We start from the raw sequence: 23242 nt of genomic DNA, 5'->3' as shown, positions 1-23242 counted from the left end.
ACAAAAGAAATTAAATGAATAGAACATAAAATAATAAAATAAATCAAAAAATGAATGAATTTTGATAAAAAAATATATACAGGGTGGATGGTGTAGGCTGTAGAATAATGTGCTATTATTAGATTTTGGATAAAAAAATCACTATTTCAAGGTCAAAATTTGTTCACGAAAATTGTAGCCGAGTGGGATTACAACCCTGTGTAAATGTTTAAGTAATACTTATTTAAAAAATATATATAATTTTTGATTTTTTGCACTTTCAAATTATTTCACTTACTAGTTTTTAAATTGTTTAAAAAAATAATTAAAAATACTTTTTGAAGTTTAACACCCTGTATCTTTTTAACGAAGCGTCCTAGATAAAAACTTTATATGAGAGACTCCTTAAAATTCACCAAAGAATACGATTCGCCCTGTATAAATAAAAAATTGGATCTGTAAACAAAATATAAACTTGTCGCCAAATTGTATGTATATTTCGCCCCAGCAACTACAGATACTTGTATCTACATCATTCCGACTCCTTTCTACAGATTCTGAACCAACTAATTCACACAACCAACACACTTCCAGTTAGGAAAAAAAAAATCACCACCATTACTCCGCTACCCTTACCTAGTTTTCATCATCCACAGATAAAAAGCGGTCTTGAACGACATCCCCGAAGGCCCGGGGACCACCTTCTCCTCCTCCCCCATGCCGTGAGAGAATTTAACGCGACCAGAAAGCGCGGGACAACCAGGAGAACCGGAGCGAAGTGGTCTTGCCTGTGGGACCGCTGAACGCCGCTTCGCATCTGACATTCAACCGCCCAGACAATAAGAAACATTATGGGAAATGAATAAAATATGACACACGGAGTTAACCTGAAAACATAATGTCAAATCGATATAATGGAGAGGAGGCCTTAGGTACAGGGTGAGTCGCCTTATCGTAATCCGCTAGTCTGTCAAATCGGCTAAACTTAAATGAATTAGTTTGCGATTGTCTACTTCGTTGATTAACAAACCTAGAAGTTGCGGTCAGGTGTTTTGGTATGCACACAAACTACAACAAAATACCATGAAAAACGAATGAGACCCACATTTTTTCTTTTTTCATTTTGGCCAGATTTAGGCTCTAAAAAAAATAAAATAATAAATATAGACGTGATATTATTAAGCGGAAATATCAAATACAGGCCTTATGTCAGAGTTGCCAGATTGATTTTTACAATTCCCCCAACCACAGGAGTAAATTCCGCCAGAAACTGACATTTTTCAAATAAAATCCCCCAAAGTTTTCGAAATATATTTTTATTTATTAAAATTGACATAAATATCATACCTACCTAGAAATACAGTGTCGGAAAGTCCCCATGGTTCATCGGCAGTTACGTGAGAGAGCGATAAAGAAAGTCATAGGAATTCGTGCGATAGAGAAAGATGGCTATAATGAAGGCGTCTAATAGTTACCGCCCATTTCGCCCTATTAGACGCCTTCATTATAGCCATCTTTCTCTATCGCACGGATTTCTATGACTTACTTTATCGCTCTCATGTAACGGCCGATGAACCATGGGGACTTTCCAACCCTGTATATGTAATGTATTACATTACGTACTTAAATTGCAGTTTCTGAAAATATTTCTATAACGTTTACATCATTATTTTTTCTTTCATACATTTTCTCCGAACTAAAATACTGGAGCATTTTGGACATGAATGCTCCAACCAATCGCGTGCGTGCTAGAGTCAGACAGCATGTACTGAGATACGGTCTGTCTCTCTTGCACACTCAGCCACACTTTTCGCAATGGCATGCTATCTCCAATAGTATATGCTCGAAGATACTAAACTACTGTAGGCATATTGAAATACTTCTCGGTCATAATTATGAATTATGTGATATACTTACCAATACCAATATTACCCTACCATACATTTTACTCCAAAATATATCCAATTAAATAATTCATAACCAAAAATCCCTCCAATCAATGTTTACCCCCAAAAATACCCGCAAGTAAAGAAAAAAAAACAAATTTGGGGGGAAACCCCCAATCTGGCAACACTGCCTTATGTACAGATCGACACCAAATAAGTTTGCGTTTCTGATTCAGGCAAAGCTGCGCTAGAGTGAGAGAGAACGCAATCGGCTAGAAGGAATAAGACGTAGGCGCGACGAATGGAGATAGCGTTTCCCTTGCCGTGTCCAGTGCGCTTTTGTGGGCGGAGCTATCTCAGATACAAACTTCTTTGCGTCCGTCTGTAGTAAGTTTTAGGATCCTTTAGAATATTACAGTGGCAAATAATCCCTTCAGTGTTGCCAAATTCATCCACTAAATTGACAAAATCAACAAGGCAATAGCTAAAATGTTTGAAACATGATTTCGAATCTCGATCAAATAATATTGTCTATTATACTTTCAAAACATCACCATGAAATCATAGCTAAAAGAAGAACTTACAAATAAAATCTAGTTGCAAATTAAAAGCAATGTAAAAAAGTATTATTAGATTCCAGATATTAGTTATAATTATGTACTGGTTTATAAATTTCAAAGTACTTTTAGAAGTATGTTTTATAAACCAAAACCCGTATAATATGTAACAAATTGCCAATCTGGCAATAATGGTTTCCTTCCATTTCCTTCATTTATCGAAGAGATCCTAGTTACCTCTAACGGAGGATGTAGAATAATCGGATAGAATGGGCTTATTCAGTAAATTTTCAAAAACATTCTTATTTTGTATACACAAAGTATTGCTAAAGATTAGCCGATCTTGAAAATTTCAACTCAATCCGTTGAGCGGGTTTCAAACTGTATGATTTTTAAAATGCGAATATTTGTCTCAGCCGTGGCAATGCAATGACGTCACCGCATGGGACGGTCAGCCGGCTTGGCGCTACTTCCAGATGAGTTTCATAAGGATTTTGCGTTTAATTGGATGAAACCATTTTTGTCACAGGTTTCAAAGATTTACCTAATCAAATACAAAATTCTTATTACTATTTTTATTCCCATGGAAACTACATAAAATCTACCTAATATCTTATAAATATATTAATAATATAATATTTATTATGTATTTTTATATAAATACTTAGTACCTATAGGTATTTGTATAATATTCACAAAAAAATCAACAATGGAAAACACAAGTGTATAGTGAGTGTTTATAGAGGATACAAACGTATTTATTACATACCTAAATTACGCAGGGTAGTTTTGTTGCTTTCAAAATAAGTCATTTTTCAAATAAGATACATATTAAAAAAAACAAATCGAAGTAGAGACTAAATAGACTATTGGTTTTAGATCCGCGCGACAGAACTACGGGGACATTATTATTTTCTTAGGCGTCTTCACACTAGTGCTCTCACACTGGGAAACAATACAATATTTGTAATTTTTTTCTGTTCTGTATCTTCCATATTGCTAACAAAATTTGGTACCTTAACGTACTCCATCGTTAAGTCTCGATTGAGGCAACTAAGACCCGACTACCCGACTGACTGACAACACACGCAAGCATGCGGAATCGGTTTCCCATGCGGTGACGTCACACCCGCCATCTAAAAAGTGATACTAAATCAAAATGGTTGATTGACGATTCGAAGCCATCTTCACAATTTCAACCAAAGCCTGAATTTCTATGACCTCGTCACAGCTGACAGAAGCAAGCTCGTCTATAAAAATGCAACTTTTTTGTCTAGGTACTTTAAAATTACTAGGTACGTAAATAGAACCTCCTTAACAGATATTTGACATTTGTCGTGGTTTCTAAAATAATACATTTGTCAAAGTTCCTTTAATGGGATGTCACTGGTGAAAAAATGAAACAAGGCAATGGGGCAGATTAGAAAATTGCAGGCTATGGTTTGATTACGACCTTGAAAATAAATCATTTCTTTTTATTATTAATACTTTGGTATTCAAATCAGTGTAATAATAGCCACGAAAGGGACTGGAATATATAAATTTTCGGGGAAATCGACAACTGCGATGTCGTCTGACGTAACGACCTTAACAGAAATAGATAGATCCACTCTGTACGAGGTGGTGTCAGTGGAAAATATCGTTCATTTCTGTTGTGCGAGGACAACTATTTCCAACACGCAACCCACGTCAACTTTAGGGGGATAGAGCCATAATTATTTAGTCATTAATTTTCAGCTAAATGAAAAATAAATACTCATATGTTGTAAGGGTATTTTCGGAACGGACTCGATAGAAATGTACCTACCAATTTAGTTATTTTTTTAAATTAAAAAAAACTAAATAAATGAGGTATTATTGAATTGGAAACGTTTCCCATTTTTTCTAGGCACAAATAACGACACACCTACTTATAATTGGTAACAAAAAATAACTCAAACTTATTCTATTGTTACTAGATTATTCGTCTACTTTTTATTTTCACATTTTTTTAAATGTACAAGTGTTTGTTTACATTGTGATGCATCCCAATGTGAAAATTTTGAGACTCCAAACATCCAATTAGACGATGATTCTTCTGACGCGTTTGAATCACTCATTGATGAAACGAATTATGTGGAAAATGAAGTCGATTGCGTGGAAAATATAGGAAACGAAACCATGAAAGAAGAAGAAAATGTATAACAATCGAGTGAATTGAAAAGAAGAAGTATTGAAACATAAGAGTGATGTACATTAGCTGTGAAAATAAAAAATGTAATCGACGAATATCTTTATGCCACAATAAATATTTTGTAATACTTTTATGATAAAAAGATATAAATTACCATAAAACGTTGTACTTACCTTGTTTCATAAATAGTTATTAAATAATTATTGAAATGTTAACAAGCGGCGAGAGAATTTTAGACTAAAGGAAATTTACATTTTTCAAAGGTAATTATTCTTTTGAGGCGTTCGTAAATGTCATATTTTGGTTTATTTCGTCGAGCTACCCCAGATTAAGTACAAAAGGATTTTTGTACGTGGTCCAGAAGTCGAGATAATGAAAATTTTGAAAGTAAGAGCGCTTTTGAACGCGCGAATTCAGTTTTCGGAGCGGCCGAGTAGCGTTACCCCCACTCCGCCGCCCGATAAAGTTAGCTCGCGCCGGGCTCGAATATTTCAGTTTGACGCACAATTAAAAATGCAGAAGTGGCTAAAATGAACTACAATATTTTTTTTATTGAAAAAATAAGTCTGCAACTTCAATCTCTGTAAGTCTTCAAAGTCATTTTTGGATACTTGAAATTAATAAAATCGTTATCACTCTTTTTTATCATGAAAGTACAACTCTTAAGGAAAAAAATGAGTCCTGATTCGTTTCTCTACGATTATTCGTCGACCAAGAAGAGCCGGTTTTCAAGACCACCTTTCTTTTCGAAAAATCGATATCTCGAAAAATTTTTCAAATTTTTTGATTTAAAAAAGGCACTTTCTTTGCTTGTTGATGGCTACATTTACAGCAAGTAACAAGTTTCAAAACCTTAATTTGCAAGAGATACAGCAAAAACAAAAAAAAAAACAATTTTTGACGGTTTTTTCGATATATCTCGAAAAGTTATATAGAAATCGATATATTTACGAATCGATAGTTTCTTTAATAGCTACAATTTTCTCATTTAACTTTTTTCGATTGGAGTTCAATTTTTTTCCTTGGCCGAGAAATAGTCAAATTTTTGGCGTTTTTAGGTACTGAAATCTTGAAAACTAAAACGTGTACAACAAAAGTAAGCACAAAAAAAAATCCTTGCTGTTCTGTTTATTCATTGTTACTATTTAAATTTACTCAAATAAAACAATAACTAAAAAAAAAGCGTTTGTAAAACATGCGTTTGCTGTTATCCTAACCCCACATTTTAAGAATTATTTTCACGTACTTACTTATAAATAAAAGTAAACAATTTTATATGTAGGACTAAGCAAGTAAATGTTATAAGAATATTTACATGTAGTTATATATAAAAAAGTTAGTATTTTCGTAGATTTCAGTACCTAAAACCTTGATGGTTTGATAGTTTTTTGCACCTGTTTATTCGTTTTACTGCGGCGTCTTTGAAAATACTCACGTGACATGACATAACATTCCCATTATTTGATAAGCTTTAGATTATTCAGTTATTAAATGTTTGAAATTATTCGTCTTAACTTCGCCGTTTATACGCCATAGAAAAAAAAACACTAAATTTCTTAGAATTTTCTTTCCTATATCACCATATTTTTTGTTTCCAAGTGGTATTTTTTGTAAATTTAAGATTAGGCCGTGACAGATTCATTGGACTAAATCGGCGATCGCATTATCTTGAGAGTAGGCGTCGGTTTGTCACTGTTCATTGTAAACGAATAATTAATATTGACAAGATTTACGAATTTTTAGTTGACAGTGCCAATTGTGAAGTGTTGGTTACCTAAATCGGCGGCCATAAATCAAACCACAATTTTACAAGCATTAACATTACAAGCGCCTATATCTATCTTCTCCTATCGTGTATAAAAAGAGAGACGACTGAGGCTGCATGATTTGACTTTTTGAAATCCCGCATTCTCTCAGTTTCCAGCTAAGGCGTGTCATTGCGTGTCACTGCGTGTCATAAGCGTACAAATAGAAAAAAATGTTATTGGCAATCAGGGTAGACTGAAACGAATTTAACTGATCAAGAACGATGATGAACAAATGTGTATAAGGGAATACGGGCGCGAAACACGGTTATGTCGGTGAGTGATGCAGTTCTTTAAGAAAATGTTCCTGATTTTTTGTTAGTTTTAAAGTAAATAAACACATTGTACACCACCACTTTCGCACACTGAAACCAAATAACTAAACTATGTTTCGCCACAAACTTTCTAGACCAAAAATATTTTTTGGCTCGTGATCGGCTATAAATTGGTCTTTGGCGTAACTTTGTTACAACTGACGCTTGTTTCTTTTGTTTTTAACATTTTAAATAGAGTTTCACTACACAGAAACGACTCATTGCTACAATAAAGATCCTGAGACGACTTTTAGTTGCTTTTTTTGGATGTACCAAAAAAGGAAATGAACTAGATCTACCACTCACCTTTCCTGGTGCTGGATCTCCTTCACCATGATGTCCGCGAGCGGATCATTGAAAGGCCTCTCCCCCAACAGCCTCTGCTGGTCCAGATCTCCCTGCATCTGGCTGAAGGCATGCTCCCCCACCGTGATGGAGGTATCCAGCTGGGAGGACAGGTCTATGGACTCCTCGTCCGCTGCAAACGGGAGATATCGATAGGTCTACATTTCGTATGCGGGTTTATTTTTAGGCGGATCGATATTCACGGCTTCTTAGAAGCCTGCCTCGTTAATAACCAAATATTTCGGTAATTACAGTCGTGTAATTTGTAACGTTTGCGATTCGGTATCGGTAATTCGAACGAGAACTTAAAGGTGCGTCCAAATTGCTCCTACGTGGAGAGTCAGTCTGGACGCACCTTTATTTCTGTAACAGACACACCTAGCGTTCTTTTGAGCAGAACTTTGTCTGAGGTTTTACTCACATGATGAAAATTCGAAACTTTCATTGATCATGTTTTTGTCGGACTGTTGTTAACAGCAATTAAGAAGAATTTAGCGTGTTCCTTATCTTAATGCCAGTTGATTGCCTCTATTTAGCAACAACGTATATTTATTCAAATAAAAGAGAATGCCAACTTCTAAAATATTTAGGACAACCACGTTATATGTAAAAAAATAAATAAAAATGCAAAGCGAATTCCATTTTTAGTTTATAAAAATCCGGTTCACATATAGGGTGTGCCAAATTTTAACCACCAAAATTCAGGAATCCATAGAAGTTACAAATAATAACACTTTGCTACATAAACATGTTTTCAAAAAAATATATATCCAAATATCTTTTGTTTTGTTCTGTTTGTGATTTTTGAAATTCCGTTTTGGTACATATTAGCAATGCAAAGATAATATGTACGTTTAGATTAATGCAAACTTTATTTAAATGATTCTACAAATCGTGTTTGACCACCTTTTTCTAAAGTTTAATATCCGGTATCTTAAAAACGAGAGCTTCAAGAGCAATTGCCAATGTGAAAAATACTTGGGGCTCCAAAATGTTCCATAATGTTTAAACGTTGTTGTGTAACACCCTGTATAATTTTAATTATATTTAATGAGTTTTTTTCAGATTAAATACCATTTTATTCATGTATTGTGCGTGCAAAATTTCGTTTTATCTAATATCTTGTTCAGAAAATATTTTTTTTAATATTTATATTTGGAAGGCCTAATAAAAACAGAAAATCGAAAAATAATTACTAGACCCTTTAAAAAATAAGCAAATTATCCCTTGAATCCTGTTAACTTGGCGCCCAACTCGCAACAAGGAATGCGCCAGCCAGCGGACCACAGAGCGTTCGAACGTTGAAGCGTAACAGCTAATTTCCCAGTCGTCTTGAATTTTGCTTGACGTGCAGGGGATCTCAACTTTATTCACAAAGTGCTATGAACGGATAAGTGTTTTAAAGAGTGTAGTTTTTTTGACAGATAATGTTCACTAAGTTTGGTTTTTTTAGTTTGATATACGTGGAAGATAAAAAAGAAAAACAAATTTTTTTTTGAAATTTTTGGAGGGGCGTAACTTTTCAGGGGTTTTTTCAAAAAATTTTATACCAAAGACCCCTATTAATTTTCATCTGAGAATCGCCCCTTACATTTTTTTGGTCTTATTTAGATACACCCTGTATATTGCAGTCCTTTTCCCTGATGATGGCGTAATAGCTAAAAAATAGCTGAATTAAAACCTTCTCCATCAAACTTAAAATAATATTTACTTGCAAATTAAAAATAACATAAAATTATGATCAGAAAATCCAAATGTTTGTAATGCAATGCAACATGAACGAAAATTTATTTACTTTTAAAAGTGCATAAGTTGTAGTATATAACTGACAACAACTAATAATGGTAAAAAAATGAATTTCTTTAATGATACAAATTAATGTTTAAAATTATTTAAAAATTTGAATTTTGTCCAACGATCAGGAAAGCCATTTAGTGCGACTGAGAGCACAACAGTTTTTGGGCCGTCTGCTGTCTAGTCTACAATTCCCATGCCGATGAGATGGAGCCTAATCTAAAGAAACTCACATGCGGGGAATCTCGAAACAAAGTGAATTTGGCTCTCTGTAAACTCTCGTTGCTAATTATGCTGATGCTCTAAGGTCTTCCTGTCCCTGTTATTCAGTTTCTTGATTTTCGATCGCACTGAACGACGTCACGAATTAGCGCGGCAGTGAATACCCGTTTAAAACATTTATTTTGGGCGCCAAACTTTAATAATTATCGATCTCTAGAGATTACCAATATTTTGTTATCGATTATTTTTAGGTATTTAAAACAATACAGGGTTAACTATCACTTAGTACATAAATTTTAACCATGCGCTCAGGAAGGCCTAAATGGTAATAAAAAAATTATTTCGGAATTTTAGCTCGATGTTTAAAAAATGGGGCAAAACACCCTTTATTCCCGGTAAATCGGCGGTTATGAACCGTCAACCGACATAATTTCACTCAGCTGTTCCGCAATATTTAGCGGCGTTGACATTTTGCTATTGTAGAAACGACAGAAATAAACATTTTTTATTAATACCTACTTGATAGATGTTAATCCAGATCGTTGCAGAATTTTACATTTGCTCTTAGTTCCGTTGTTGCATACTATCAAAACAACATTTTTGCAGATCCGTTAGGACTACACAGTAACAATAAAACACCACCACGCACAATTAATTAAAATATCCATTGAAGTGAATCGGAATTTAACGAAAGGAATAATAATCCAAAAATCGGAATGCACCAGTCACCGCGTCTTTAATTTGATGTCCGATATCCGTAGCGGCGTTGAATTTGCATTCGACTCTCCAAAAACATCGTAAACAACTGGCCCTTTAGATTTGTTCACATCGCATGTTCTTCACGTACATTTTAATTAATCTTGTATTCGCTGGGACACTGAAAAACGTATGTGTAATTGAATACATTACAGTGCCTTGATAACTGTAGTGTACGTAAACATAACCTGAAAATCGCGAGACACAAGTTGATCTAGTGGCCTGGATGCGTACTGCTGAATTATTACAGAAAACTGTAAATACCCCGGGGACTAACAGCTTAAAATAATAGGTACTAATTATTTTATGCGAACATCGACGATTTTTGTTTTTATTTTTATTACTAATATCACTATTTAATTCCCGAACAACAAAAGAAGTTTAAAAACGAGATGTCTGAAGTGCACCTTACGCTACTTGCCTAGAGATGGGGCTGTTTCAAATTTTCAATAGGTGACTTTACGACTCTATTTTCACAGAACAAATAGCTGTTGAGTTCCCCCCCCCCCTGCCCGCTAACCTTTTCTGTTTCAGAGACCGCCAGGATCAAGAAACGAAGACAACGACACACACACACATACACACCCCCCATACCCTCCTTACCCCTCCCCTCCCGCGCTAGCCTAAGGGCCACCTTAGCAAAGCGCATCCCAGGCTGCATAGCCGCACTGTCCTACCCAACCATACCTCACATAAATATGACACCACCCCCGGGGTTTACACAGACGAGCCGGCGAAGCAAGAAGAGCGCCCCGGCGGGGCCCAGCCAGGACAAAAGGAGGTCCCACAAAGCGCCTACACCGGCCGCATTTGCGGTCGGGGTAGACGACGGATGGAGCCCACCTACGAAGGCTGTCCAGGCCTACACGATATGAGGCAGTATAAAGAGGGATAATCCCCCTCGATCCCAAATCATTGAGGCCAATTTCTAGCCATGGAATAATGGCGCGAGTTCAAATAATTTGTCGCTTTGTCGGTGTCTGTGTTTTTGTTCACGTACTTACGTTTAGTAAGTAATTATTTGTGTTTACTATTATTTATTAGTGTAAAACTCTATAAGGATGTTGAAAACGAATTTTGTAAATAAAAGTTTTTCTTCAAATGCGCGGATAATCGATACATGTGGCAACGCAGCGCTGTTTCAGTACCGTTGCCGTATGCGAAATTCGCATCTCGCGTCTGACGGACGGTTATAGCCGTCGTGAAATAGGGGTTTCACCGAGGTTTAGAAAACAAATATTTTCAGCTTTAAAAACAATTTTGGAAATTTTTTGAAGGTCGATTCTGTTAAATCTTATTTTTCTCTATCCTCACTTAAAATTTGCCCATTACTGGATACATTAAAAAAGTTATTTTGACAAATATAGTCTTAACACCTTATTTTAGGTGTATATTTTTAGGTGTGTACTTTTACAAGTATATGTTGCAAACGAAAAACCATTTACTACTGAAAAGCGACTTGATTCTATAGCTACCATAATCTAGAATATAGTATACACATATTATAGTCCATCGGCGACGTAAAACAGCTATTGTAAAACTTTTACCACGATTGTGACAAAAAAAACATTACACTCTTGAATGCAGTATACGCACATTATAACCCATTCGCGGTGTATACTCACGGTGCAGGGTGTGTTGCGGATTGTCGATGATGCGGATCTGCCTGTCTGGCACGACGGGCTCCCCGTCGGCTCCCCCCACGTCCATGGGCAGCTGGTATCTGGCGGCGTCCTCTTCGAACTTCGACCTGGGGAAGTAGAGCGGCAGCAGGACCTCGTAGATGCCTAAGTCTACTTTGTCGACGGCGAATATCACAGTGTCTAGGGAACTGCCGTGATGCTCGAGGAACCTCCGGACGGTACCTGCGACAATGATGGTAAATGTGTGAGAATTCAACGCGTTATCGCGATTATCGGTATTGATTGTTCGGCAATCGCCCTTATCAGTGGGTAAGTGTTGTTCTTATGGCTCATTGACGACATTTAACGTTAAAATAATTTTATCGACTCGTCGATAATTGTTTGCTTACGGAGATTAATTCTTTTAGGTGCGACGGTTTACGAACACAATGTACGGGAATATTCACATAACATTCTACTTCAATTATATCTGTTGACCTTCCATCTAGCAAAAAAATGGTATTTAGTAAATTTAACAGTGGAAAATACGACGTACTGATTCCATGGCTATCTTAACTAAGTGCGCGATCAGTAAATAAACCAAAATAATGTGCAAGTTACCAAAAATAAATCACTCTAATCAGAAAAAAATTAAGGAATTCAAAAAACTACAAATATACAAACATTAAAAAAAATTGATGTAGAGTTTATGTTTACAAAATACAACATCAAATTCTTTTTTTTATTAAATCTATATTTTTCACATTGCAAGAAAATTTTACAAAACTAGTCTTTTCTACATAGAATGGAAAAAAATATTAAGATAGAATGATGAAGATGCCGATGATAGAATTAGGAACAATCTTATTGCAAGAGAAAATCACAAGAAAAAAAATATAAAAATTACATATTTAATAAAAATAGCCGAAAATGAAATAAAAAGAAAAGAAACAGTAATTGATTATGATACATCATAATCTACTTATTTTTTGTTAGACTTATTAAGCCAGTATAAAAATATGATCCTTTAATTGTTTTAATGAAAGTGAAAAGGCAATAATGCTAAATAATATTGTATAACATGAACAATAAGTGTTTTTTTTTTATTAATTGGTGACTATCAGTAATGTAATTTTCAAATTTTATAACTAAATAGGAATAGGTAATAAATTCGTAATCAGTAATAAGGTCATTTATAAACATTATGAATGGCAGAGGTCCAAGANATTCTACTTCAATTATATCTGTTGACCTTCCATCTAGCAAAAAAATGGTATTTAGTAAATTTAACAGTGGAAAATACGACGTACTGATTCCATGGCTATCTTAACTAAGTGCGCGATCAGTAAATAAACCAAAATAATGTGCAAGTTACCAAAAATAAATCACTCTAATCAGAAAAAAATTAAGGAATTCAAAAAACGACAAATATACAAACATTAAAAAAAATTGATGTAGAGTTTATGTTTACAAAATACAACATCAAATTCTTTTTTTTATTAAATCTATATTTTTCACATTGCAAGAAAATTTTACAAAACTAGTTTTTTCTACATAGAATGGAAAAAAATATTAAGATAGAATGATGAAGATGATAGAATTAGGAACAATCTTATTGCAAGAGAAAATCACAAGAAAAAAAATATAAAAATTACATATTTAATAAAAATAGCCGAAAATGAAATAAAAAGAAAAGAAACAGTAATTGCAAGAAAATTTTACAAAACTAGTTTTTTCTACATAGAATGGAAAAAAATATTAAGATAGAAATAGAATGATGAAGATGATAGAATTAGGAACAATCTTATTGCAAGAGAAAATCACAAGAAAAAAAATATAAAAATTACATATTTAATAAAAATAGCCGAAAATGAAATAAAAAGAAAAGAAACAGTAATTGATTATGTTACATCATAATCTACTTATTTTTTGTTAGACTTATTAAGCCAGTATAAAAATATGATCCTTTAATTGTTTTAATGAAAGTGAAAAGGCAATAATGCTAAATAATATTGTATAACATGAACAATAAGTGTTTTTTTTTTATTAATTGGTGACTATCAGTAATGTAATTTTCAAATTTTATAACTAAATAGGAATAGGTAATAAATTCGTAATCAGTAATAAGGTCATTTATAAACATTATGAATGGCAGAGGTCCAAGATTAGAATCTTGGGGCACTCCTGATAAAGGTTAAATTGAATAAATAAAAGTACATCTGACAAATATCAGGGAAAAGGATTCAGCACCAACCAAATATGTGCAACGTTTTTAATCTGTCATGATAAATCTTATCAAAATCTTTCTTGAAGTCAGAGTATATAAAAACTCTTTTGAGTCCTAAGATTAAGTTGGTAACAATATGCGAAAAGATTTGTATTTGTTGACTTTTTCTGAACAAATCTATGTTGGGTATTTATTTATGTGATTATCCCTGTACAGCTAAGGCTAAAAAGGCCCCCAAACTGCTTACATCTCTTTAAAAAATGTGATTTGCCTGGTTTTGCACCTTAAACCGATTGAAATATGTTTGTAATTTTTTTGGGGGGAATTTATTGTAACAATCAAGAACATAAACAAAGTCTTGTTAAGGTGTCAACAATTTTTGAAAAAAAAATAATTTCATCATCTTGATTGATATAAGATGTAAGTAAAGGATTTTTATATTTTCAATTGTTTTTTGTGATGACAAATGGTTTTTCGTAAAAATATTTTTTTTCAATTTTATTTTTGCCTGGATCCACCTGCATACCTATGATATATTTTTCTGTAACTTTCAGTTTTTTGTTGTAACTCGAAATTACATATTTTTTTAATTAAACATTACATGTTTTTCAATTTTTGAGACTGCTTAAAATTTAGTCTCAAGATGTATCAAAAATTATTTTTCTATAATTCTACCGATATATAAAAAAAGTAAGTAGTATAAAAAACGTGAAGAACACATGAATAACCTTGAAAGAAAATTTTGTCCAGATTTTAAGTATTGAAAAATATACAGAGCGTACCATTTACAAAAAAATACCGAAAAATTCCGAAAAACCGAAAAATTCAAAAATTAAGTTTTAGCAAATAAAAGTTATACATCATAAAAAAATTGACAAAAATGAAACGTTCACTATTAAGTCTGTTACACTTAACCATTTTTCGTTTGTTTTCTTGGGAAATACAGAAAACTCCTAAAAGTGTAGAAATGAAGGTAAAAATTGCTGATTTACTTCCCAAAAATGTTTGTGACGACATGACTAATCTCACACATACCCATGAAGTTTATGGAATCAATTATTTTTTGATATTGAAGTTTCAAATTCTCAATTTTTTATAAGACAAACATTTGTGACATCCTTTTTTGTATGATTTCTTTTTTTTAATATAGATTTTATGAAATACAACGCAGATGAGTCCTATCTATATTGATGTACCCCATTATTCAAATTAGTAGATAAAAAAGATATGGAGCATCATCGATGAGTTATTTTTAGAATTAAATCAGTTCTATACGATTGGAACAGATTTTAAAGTTCGTTTATACCATGCGTAATACTTTTATAAATATTTTCAAAGACAAAGATACCACACACTCATCTCTTGAATTACAAGTTTTATCTTTAACAAATGTAAACTACGCATCAGTAATAAACAGTCTAAATACATATTAAGGATTTTGTTTTCACTTTTATTAATTGCGTTATTTTTGCATATATTTTTCCACATTACCTAGTTTTCTGAAGAAAATATTAATTAAAAACGATTCTACAAGAAATAAAAAAAACAAATTTCCAAAAACTTAAAATATAAAAGTAGAATATTTTTATTCCAATATCAAAAAAAAAAAAATTAAACTGAATTGCCACTGGATATATTAGAAACCTATCAAAAATACGATAAAGCAAATTAGATATAGATATGCGTAATAGCTTTGTATTTTTGAAAATATATACTTTTATTACCTAGGTATTAACTCAAAATTCAATTTTTTGTCCCCTAAAAAATCCTGTCATATGAGACCAAACGCTTCTTTGATAGCAAAAGTTTCACTTAGGTTGCTTCTTTAGGTGGACTAGATTAAACTAAAATGAGCTAATTATAAAGTACATATTTTTAAAAAGAAAAAAGTAAAAAGAGCAAATATTGATTACGTAAAAAAAACAATTGATATTAATGTCCGACGCTGTCATTTCAAAATGTTATTTTTCTCCAAAAGTTTTGTGTTTTTCTTTATATAAAATGTTCTATTATTTATTAGTTCCATTTGCAAGGCCACCTTAAGAAGAAATCCTAAATAAAATGTGGAAATAGTAAGATATTTCTATAGTGGTTTTTTTACATGTTGGTCTTTAAAACATCAAAAATACAAAATATTAAACATATCATTTGTGCACTTTAATAAAATCATAATCTAAAAACAAAAAAGATGATTCATTCAATTATAAATGAAGACCACACGGCAAAAACCATGGGTCATTTTTATTTCATTTGCTAGAAAATTAATTTTAAAGTTTAAAACGGAAATCATATAATTATTTAGGTAATTATTTATCGTTGAAAAGGATTTTTTTACTTTTTATACACATTTTTTTTTTTATAATAATATCCTTATTGTACTGTAAAAATTAACTTTCAGCAATTTTGTTATGTAGTCTTCAAATATCTGACAGTATTGGTTTTCAGGCGATTCAAAATTATAGCCAAAAAAAGGGCTAATATCTGAAACAAACCAATATACAGGGTGATTCACAATTTATCCAAAAAAATTTGGGAATAGATGTGCATTAGAAACGGAGTCGATATCTTAAAAAAAATTTTGTAATTTTTAGTTTTCAAGAAAAAATTTATTGAGGTAATACATTCAACCATTACATAGCTGGACAACTGTAGTCTCTAGCGTCATTCGTAATATGTGTGGAGAGCCACGTGGCCTCAGCGACTCCGAATACTGAAAATCATTTTACAATCGTCGTTGCCATAGTGTTCACAGTAGTTTTTTAGTAGTTAGTGTCAAAAATGGCTTGCGTGTATAGCAACTCAGAGTTGATGGATATCGTTTTAATTTATGGTGAAGCAAGGCATTTTGTATTATGGTGAAGCATTTATATTATGTTGAAGCAAGACAACATTTGTGTTAGTAGAAACTGAGCAAGCATATAAATTATATTTTATTATTTAAAACCATAAATCAATTTTATTAATTAATAATAACAACAACGGCAAAAGCAGTTGAATTTGCTGATATAAAATGCCTCTTTTCATTTTTTCTTTACAAAATTGTATTTGTAAGAGTCCCCTGTACATCCAAAATTTTTTTTGGCTAAGTTCTGAATCACCTTGTATATGTAGATTACAAAAAAATAAAATTTTGATTTTTTGAAAATTGACATGCTCGTCTTTCTGTTTCAAATTTCTGTTATTTTCATCTTCGTACTCCTGATAATTGACTATAAAATTTAGTAAACAGTATTTTCTAGTACCATATGACAAATTTGCCAGGTTATGACAACATTAAATCTTTTTGTATGTTACCAGTAGGTATCAAAAAATATCTTCCATCTTTGATTTTTTCTGGCCAACAAGACCAAAATGGAATAATTTAAGAATTAACTAAAAAGGAATCTTGTAAAAATTAACCATGAAACCAAATACATTGTCCTGAGAACGAAATACATAGTAATAGTCTCGACAACAATGAAAATAACATTAAAAATAGTTAATAGCTGAGATATGTGATAATTTAACATAAGAAAAATACTTTTATGGAGAACGAAAAACAAAAATTAATATACAAATGTTACCTATTACCTGACACAAATATCTTGTATTTCTGTGGTTCTAATATCTCTTTTGATAAAAACCAACATGTAAAAGTAGCTACTATAGAACTTACTATTTCCACATTTTATTGGAACCGTTTCATCAGATAAGAAGGCTACCTGAAGAACAATCCTGGTAAAATATGGAAATACTAAGGTCTTTCTCTAGTAGCTATATTTACATGTCTTTGCCAAGGATGATATTAGAATAACAAAAATACTGTATAAATGGTCTTTCATTAATAGTGATACTTTTTAAAATTGCAATTTCCAGTTTTTAATATATTTTTTTGGTGTGCTTCCAGGGGTGAAAATATCCAGTATAATTTGCCGTTTCATCACGTGGGAACTCAAGCTTCCTAATTAACCTTAAGAAATCTTTAAAAATGTTTACCAAAGTGGCAGCTCAGTAGTGGGTTGTGCGGGTGCATATTTGTTCGCCAGAGAATTGGGTCGCCATCACCATTTCTCTATTCAGACTATATGCCGCTCCGTGGCCAAGTTTAAATGGGATTTCACTCTACACGACTAGAAGACAACGTAAAGCGCAAAGTGAGGACAATATCGCAGTAGTAGCGCAGAAGGAGCCGAATGTATCGGTTTCAAGACGTTCTCAACTGTTGCGGCTATCTGAGACGTCAACTTGGAGAATCTTGCGAAAGAATTTGGTCCTGCATCCATACAAAATTGTATTGACCCAACAGTTGAGGCCAAAGGATGATGACAGATTGCATCGTGAGTTCGTTGCTGTGTTGTGAGTTTGTTGATTGGTCCGTACAGCAGTTGGAAGCTGAACCTGATTTCAGTGCAAAAATCATCTCAGACGAGGCGTACTTTTGTCTTAGTTGCTTCGTCAATACGCAAAAGTGTTGTTAATGGAGCAAGAAGAACACCCCAAGTGGTCCATGAAGTGCCATCGCATTCAGAAAAACTCACTGTGTAGTGCGGTTTATGGCGTGGCGGCATCATTGGACCTTACTACTTTTGAGACGATGAGAGAAGAACCGCTACGGTCAATGGCAACCTCTATAGATTCATGTTACGCGAATTTCTGTGGTTCCAGCAGGATAACACTACGTGCCACAGCTGCTGCTACACTCGATTTGCTGAAGGAGAAGTTCGGCGATCACATCATCTCAAGACATGGATGTGTGAATTAGCCGCCACGGTCATGTGATTTAACACCCATGATTTTTTTTCTTTGGGGCTGCATCAAAGCCCAGGTCTATGCTGACAAGCCACAAACTTTGGAACATTTGGAGGTGACCATTCGTCGGGCTATCGCAGACATAACGACGATGATGTTGGACAGAGTGACCTAACAATTGAAGCCATCTTGTGCATCAGTGTGTTCAAAGTCATGGTGGACATTTGAACGATATTTTGTTTAGAACATAACTGCAATGTCTAAGCTTCAAAGTAAAGCACAATTTACTTTGATATGTTGTGGTTTATTTTCTTTTCAAATTTTAAAAAGTGCCACTCTTATTGAAAGATCCTTTATTTGTTTGAAATATTGCATTATTTAATAATTTCACTGTCAGAAATGTGTTTTTATATTAATATAAGTAATTTTTTACTTTTATATTGGAATAATTATTAATTACTAGATATTGCTGGTGTAATTCAATGCCAACTGGCAAGAGTAATAGTTTCCCCACTATCAACAGTTAGGAATCTTACCTGTGAAATTAGATATTTTTTACATATCTAGATTTTTGGTATCAAAGAACACAATAGGATTTTTTTTAGGAAAACATTTTTTGAATCTATTTGAATTAGCTTCAGCTTAAAACCGTTATAATAGAGTAAAAAACAAAAGGTAATATTTTTTCTGAAATTGTTCATAGTAAAATTAATATTTACAATAATCATATGAAGGGAAATAAGAAAAATATATCACTTTTGATTCTTAAGAGGATTCTATAGCAAATAGGCAACCAGTAATACATGTTCATAGATTTTACTGCACAGTTTGTCTAAATATAAATTAATGCACAAATAACAGACTTTCTCCCATTTTAACGCAGATTTTCTATAAAATGGACTTACTTTGAAACTCAAATTACTTTTTAGTGTAAAGAAATTTGTAATTTACGATGCTGCTTGTTCAAAAGCGGCAAATTACAAATTTCTTTACAGCAAAAAGTAATTTGAGTTTCAAACCAAATCCATTTTATAGAAAATCTGCATTAAAATGGGAGAGTCCGTTATTTGTGCATTAATTTATATTTAGACAAACTGTGCAGTAAAATCTATAAACATGTATTACTGGTTGCCTATTTGCTATAGAGCCCTTTTAAATTATGAGCATATTTTTTAAATCCTTGTTATTGCTGGCATCAGGAATGAAAAATTGTTAACAATAATAATAATATGTACAATAATCATACATGTAAAGTAATAATTTTGCCTGTGGACGACAGTAGGAATTAATGAAAAAAATATTAGTTTTGATTATTGAATTGGGTCTATATTCTTAAAATCATTATCTATAGAAATCAGGAACTGATTTTCATTTTCTTTTCTGGATGTACAATAAACTTACTTACGAAAACGAAAGCAAAAAAGATGAAAAGAAAAAAATAACTTTGTAACTTAACTTTAATTGTGTGATTTTCATTTTTTTTATAGTAATGTTAATAGTGATTTAAGATTCAAATTTCAGTTTCAGGCAGAATGTTTGAATTAGTTACTGATTTCGTTCTCAGATATGTTGATTACGAGAACGAAAGACAAAGAAAAGACTTTTGAACATGTTTTCTCTATTTTCTAAATTAAAAAATATACAATGTTAAATCCTTTAATTTATACATTTAATTTAACTTCATTAACATTACTAACAATTTTCATCCTTTATAGTAATGTAGTGAAGTTTTTAGTGATTTTCGTTCAAATTTTGATTTCAGAAAGAATGTTAGAATAGTTACGAATTTCGTTTTTCAATTTAATTTTAATCGTTTGCATATGGAGCAACTTTATTAAAAATTTTTGTCGCCATTTTCGTTCTCTAGTGATATTTTTAGTGATTTACATTCAAATTTTGTTCTGTGTCCCACATTTAAATATATTTCGTATTTTATTCGGGAATAAAAGTAGGAACAAAAAGAAATAAAACAAAAATTCCATTTTCAAATATACAAACTATTCTTAAAAAACATATTATGAAATGAATCTCTGATTACGTTTTTTTTTTCATTTCACTCGTTTGGATGTGGAACAACTAATAACAATTTTTATCTCCATTTTCGTTCTTTAGAGGGACGTTTTTACTGATTTATATTCGAATTTATATTTCAGGTAAAATATTTGATCAGTTACCGATTTCGTTCTGAGGAGAAACATTTTAATACCTTTCGTATTTAATTTGAGAACATGGGAATGGAAATAAAATAAAAAATAAGTGTTAAATATATGACATTTGGATTTCTTAAATAGCACGCAGAAGAATGTTTTTACATAATTTTAGTTAATTTCACTCGTTTCACACTAATAATACTTTTCGTTTCCATTTTCGTTCTTCAGAGTGAAGTGACGCTTTTAGTGATTTACATTCAAATTTTGATTTCAGACGGAACGTTTGAATCGTTATGGATTTCGTTCTCTGGAGAGACGCATTTTAATGTATTTCCTATTTTATTTGAGAACAAAGTAGGAACGAAAATAAATAAAATACAAAATCCATATAAAAAAGGTGTAAAAAAAATCTGATTACATTTTTTTTAATTAATTTCAATTGTTTGAGTGCAGCAACTTTACTGATAATTTTCGTTCCCATTTTCGTTCTTCAAAATGTTATTAGCAATTTATGGTTCATATTTCGATCGCAGGTAAAACATTTTTTAGTTATGGATTTTCGTTCTCCGGAGAATCATTTTAGCATATTTCGTTCACGATTTTCAGTTTTTTGGGAACGAAAAACAGAAAAATAGCATTTATGTTCGAAAACCGCTGTTACTTTTGAGTTTTTTAAATATTTACAGTAGAAAAAAAATAACTAGTATTTGCTTTAATTTCAAAAGAATGAAATACTGAAAATAACGAATGCATTTTTAAATTCACTTAATAAAAAAATTAATTTTTCTTTCTGTAATACAAACACCGTTTCCAGTTCTATTTTTAGCTCAGACCTTTACACACAAACAAGTACATACCGTTACACTTTAATCTCACACGACCACCTCCTGTCTACACTAATTAACCGATAATTCATCAAACACCAGAATTACCGTCACCTAATGCTTTTAATTAACTAAAAATTACCGGATCGGTCAAGCAACAAACCACGCAGTACTAATTGCTCTGGAAATAGGCAAGTAATGTACTCCTTTGTGTTTACCCAATCGAACCGATATGCATACATTAGAACCGTAAGTAGAAAAGGTGACGTAAATCTACGCTAACCGGATTATAAGATAATCTCCGCTACCTTCAACGGTTTCAATTATTTACGAAACGTTCATTGAAGGTGAGACCTTTTGACTTTCAGGGAGATTAAAATGCATAAGTTTTATCTGTGAGTCGGGGGAAGGGGCGGTGTACTAGTGTTTTTTGTCTCAGTTCGCGCATTTTTAACTAGAGCAAAATACATCCCAGAACTAGCGCGAGGGATTTTTCTCTGCGAGGCTTACGTAGTGCTATGTGAGCTCCCTCGTCGGGTGGGTAGTTCCTCTTTACGGAGTTGATCACGCATAATGCTATCGTGTGCAGGCCCATCTCTTTCGCTTTCTGCAGCACGTTCCTGCAAAAAAAAAGGTAAAATCCACCTCTATCAGCAATGAATCGGCGACGTTGCCTTTGAAATACCTGTAACATGTGTGAAGAGTATTTTCCGATGCAGACTGGTACTTTATATTGTATTTGGGGCCTACGGTGTGGATGATGTATCGTGCTGGCAGTGCGTGGCCTCGGGTGATCCTTACTTCGCCCGTTTTACATTCTGGAAATCAAAAAACAATTCGGTACCACTCAAAAATCAAAATCTTGTAAAAGGGCCCTACATATGTTCCCTGCGGTACCCTATCTCAAACAATTTGAAATAAATACTTGTATTATGTCTTACCGGAAGTATAACGGGGAATTTTAAGTGGCATAAGGAAGGAATGGTGTATTATTATTATTCTTTAATGGTGTTTAAATGACTTACCTCTTATATCTAGGTTGATTTCTTCTTTTAGTTCGGACCCAGCCCTCTGGAAAATCCTGTCACTGACTGGATTGCTATCACTCATGTACTCGTTTGTAGAATTGACGATGGCATCTACTTGTAACGAAGTAATATCACCAGACCTGAAGAGTAAAAGTTGCTTTAGACTTACTTTACTAATGATTTACTTTGTTTGGCAAGAAAACATCATTTAATTTAAATTGAATAGATTTTTGATATCAGCAACACTTTTTAAAGGATTCTTTTCTATATTTTATGTCTAAAAATTGATGTATCCCTGATTTATTTTATATCGCAAACGGATAATTGATTATTGTTAAGAGAAACTAAGACTAAATACCTCCTCTAATAAACCAGAAAATTAGTCATACAAAGAAAATTGTAATTATTCGTAATAGTTAAGGAATTTTAATTAACCCATTAGCTTATTATCATAAACATGTAAAGTAATTAGTGAGATATTGTATTTCATGAAATACATTTTTGAAGATACTTGTAGAAATGTGTATAGGAAACTAAAAAAATTATGAATGAAAATTTGATTATTTGATTTCATATTTGAAACTGCAAAAGAACATTTTTTGATATTTTACACATTATTTTAGTTCTGAAAAGCAACATAAGATTTTGGGAGTATCCTAACAAGGAACAAGGAAGGTCTACTGGATTCAAATCGGGACATAAAGTTGATCAATTTTCACTTAATTTTCAGTTTGAATAAAAAAATCTAACAATTCAAACCAAGATTTAGTATTTAGAAACTACATTTGATATTAAATCATAAGAATAAGAAATATATATGAAATATTTTGAG

General features: G+C 32.5%; 1 protein-coding gene across 1 annotated transcript in view; it reads right to left on the bottom strand.

The window, feature by feature from the left end:
• Positions 1–22550, bottom strand: part of LOC108909915 (protein GDAP2 homolog) — a gene marked incomplete at its 5' end in the record, with an annotated part of 61747 nt that extends 39197 nt beyond the window's left edge. The window contains 5 exon segments of the mRNA XM_018714388.1: positions 7021–7192; positions 11457–11696; positions 21893–22002; positions 22068–22200; positions 22408–22550. Coding sequence (XP_018569904.1) covers positions 7021–7192; positions 11457–11696; positions 21893–22002; positions 22068–22200; positions 22408–22550 — 798 coding nt within the window.
• Positions 22551–23242: the final 692 nt, after the last annotated feature.

This window comes from Anoplophora glabripennis, unplaced genomic scaffold (assembly GCF_000390285.2).
Source record: "Anoplophora glabripennis isolate ALB-LARVAE unplaced genomic scaffold, Agla_2.0 scaffold623, whole genome shotgun sequence".
NCBI classification, from domain to species: domain Eukaryota; kingdom Metazoa; phylum Arthropoda; class Insecta; order Coleoptera; family Cerambycidae; genus Anoplophora; species Anoplophora glabripennis.
Note: the sequence above shows the minus strand (reverse complement) of the source record. Positions and strands in the feature narration are given on the sequence as shown.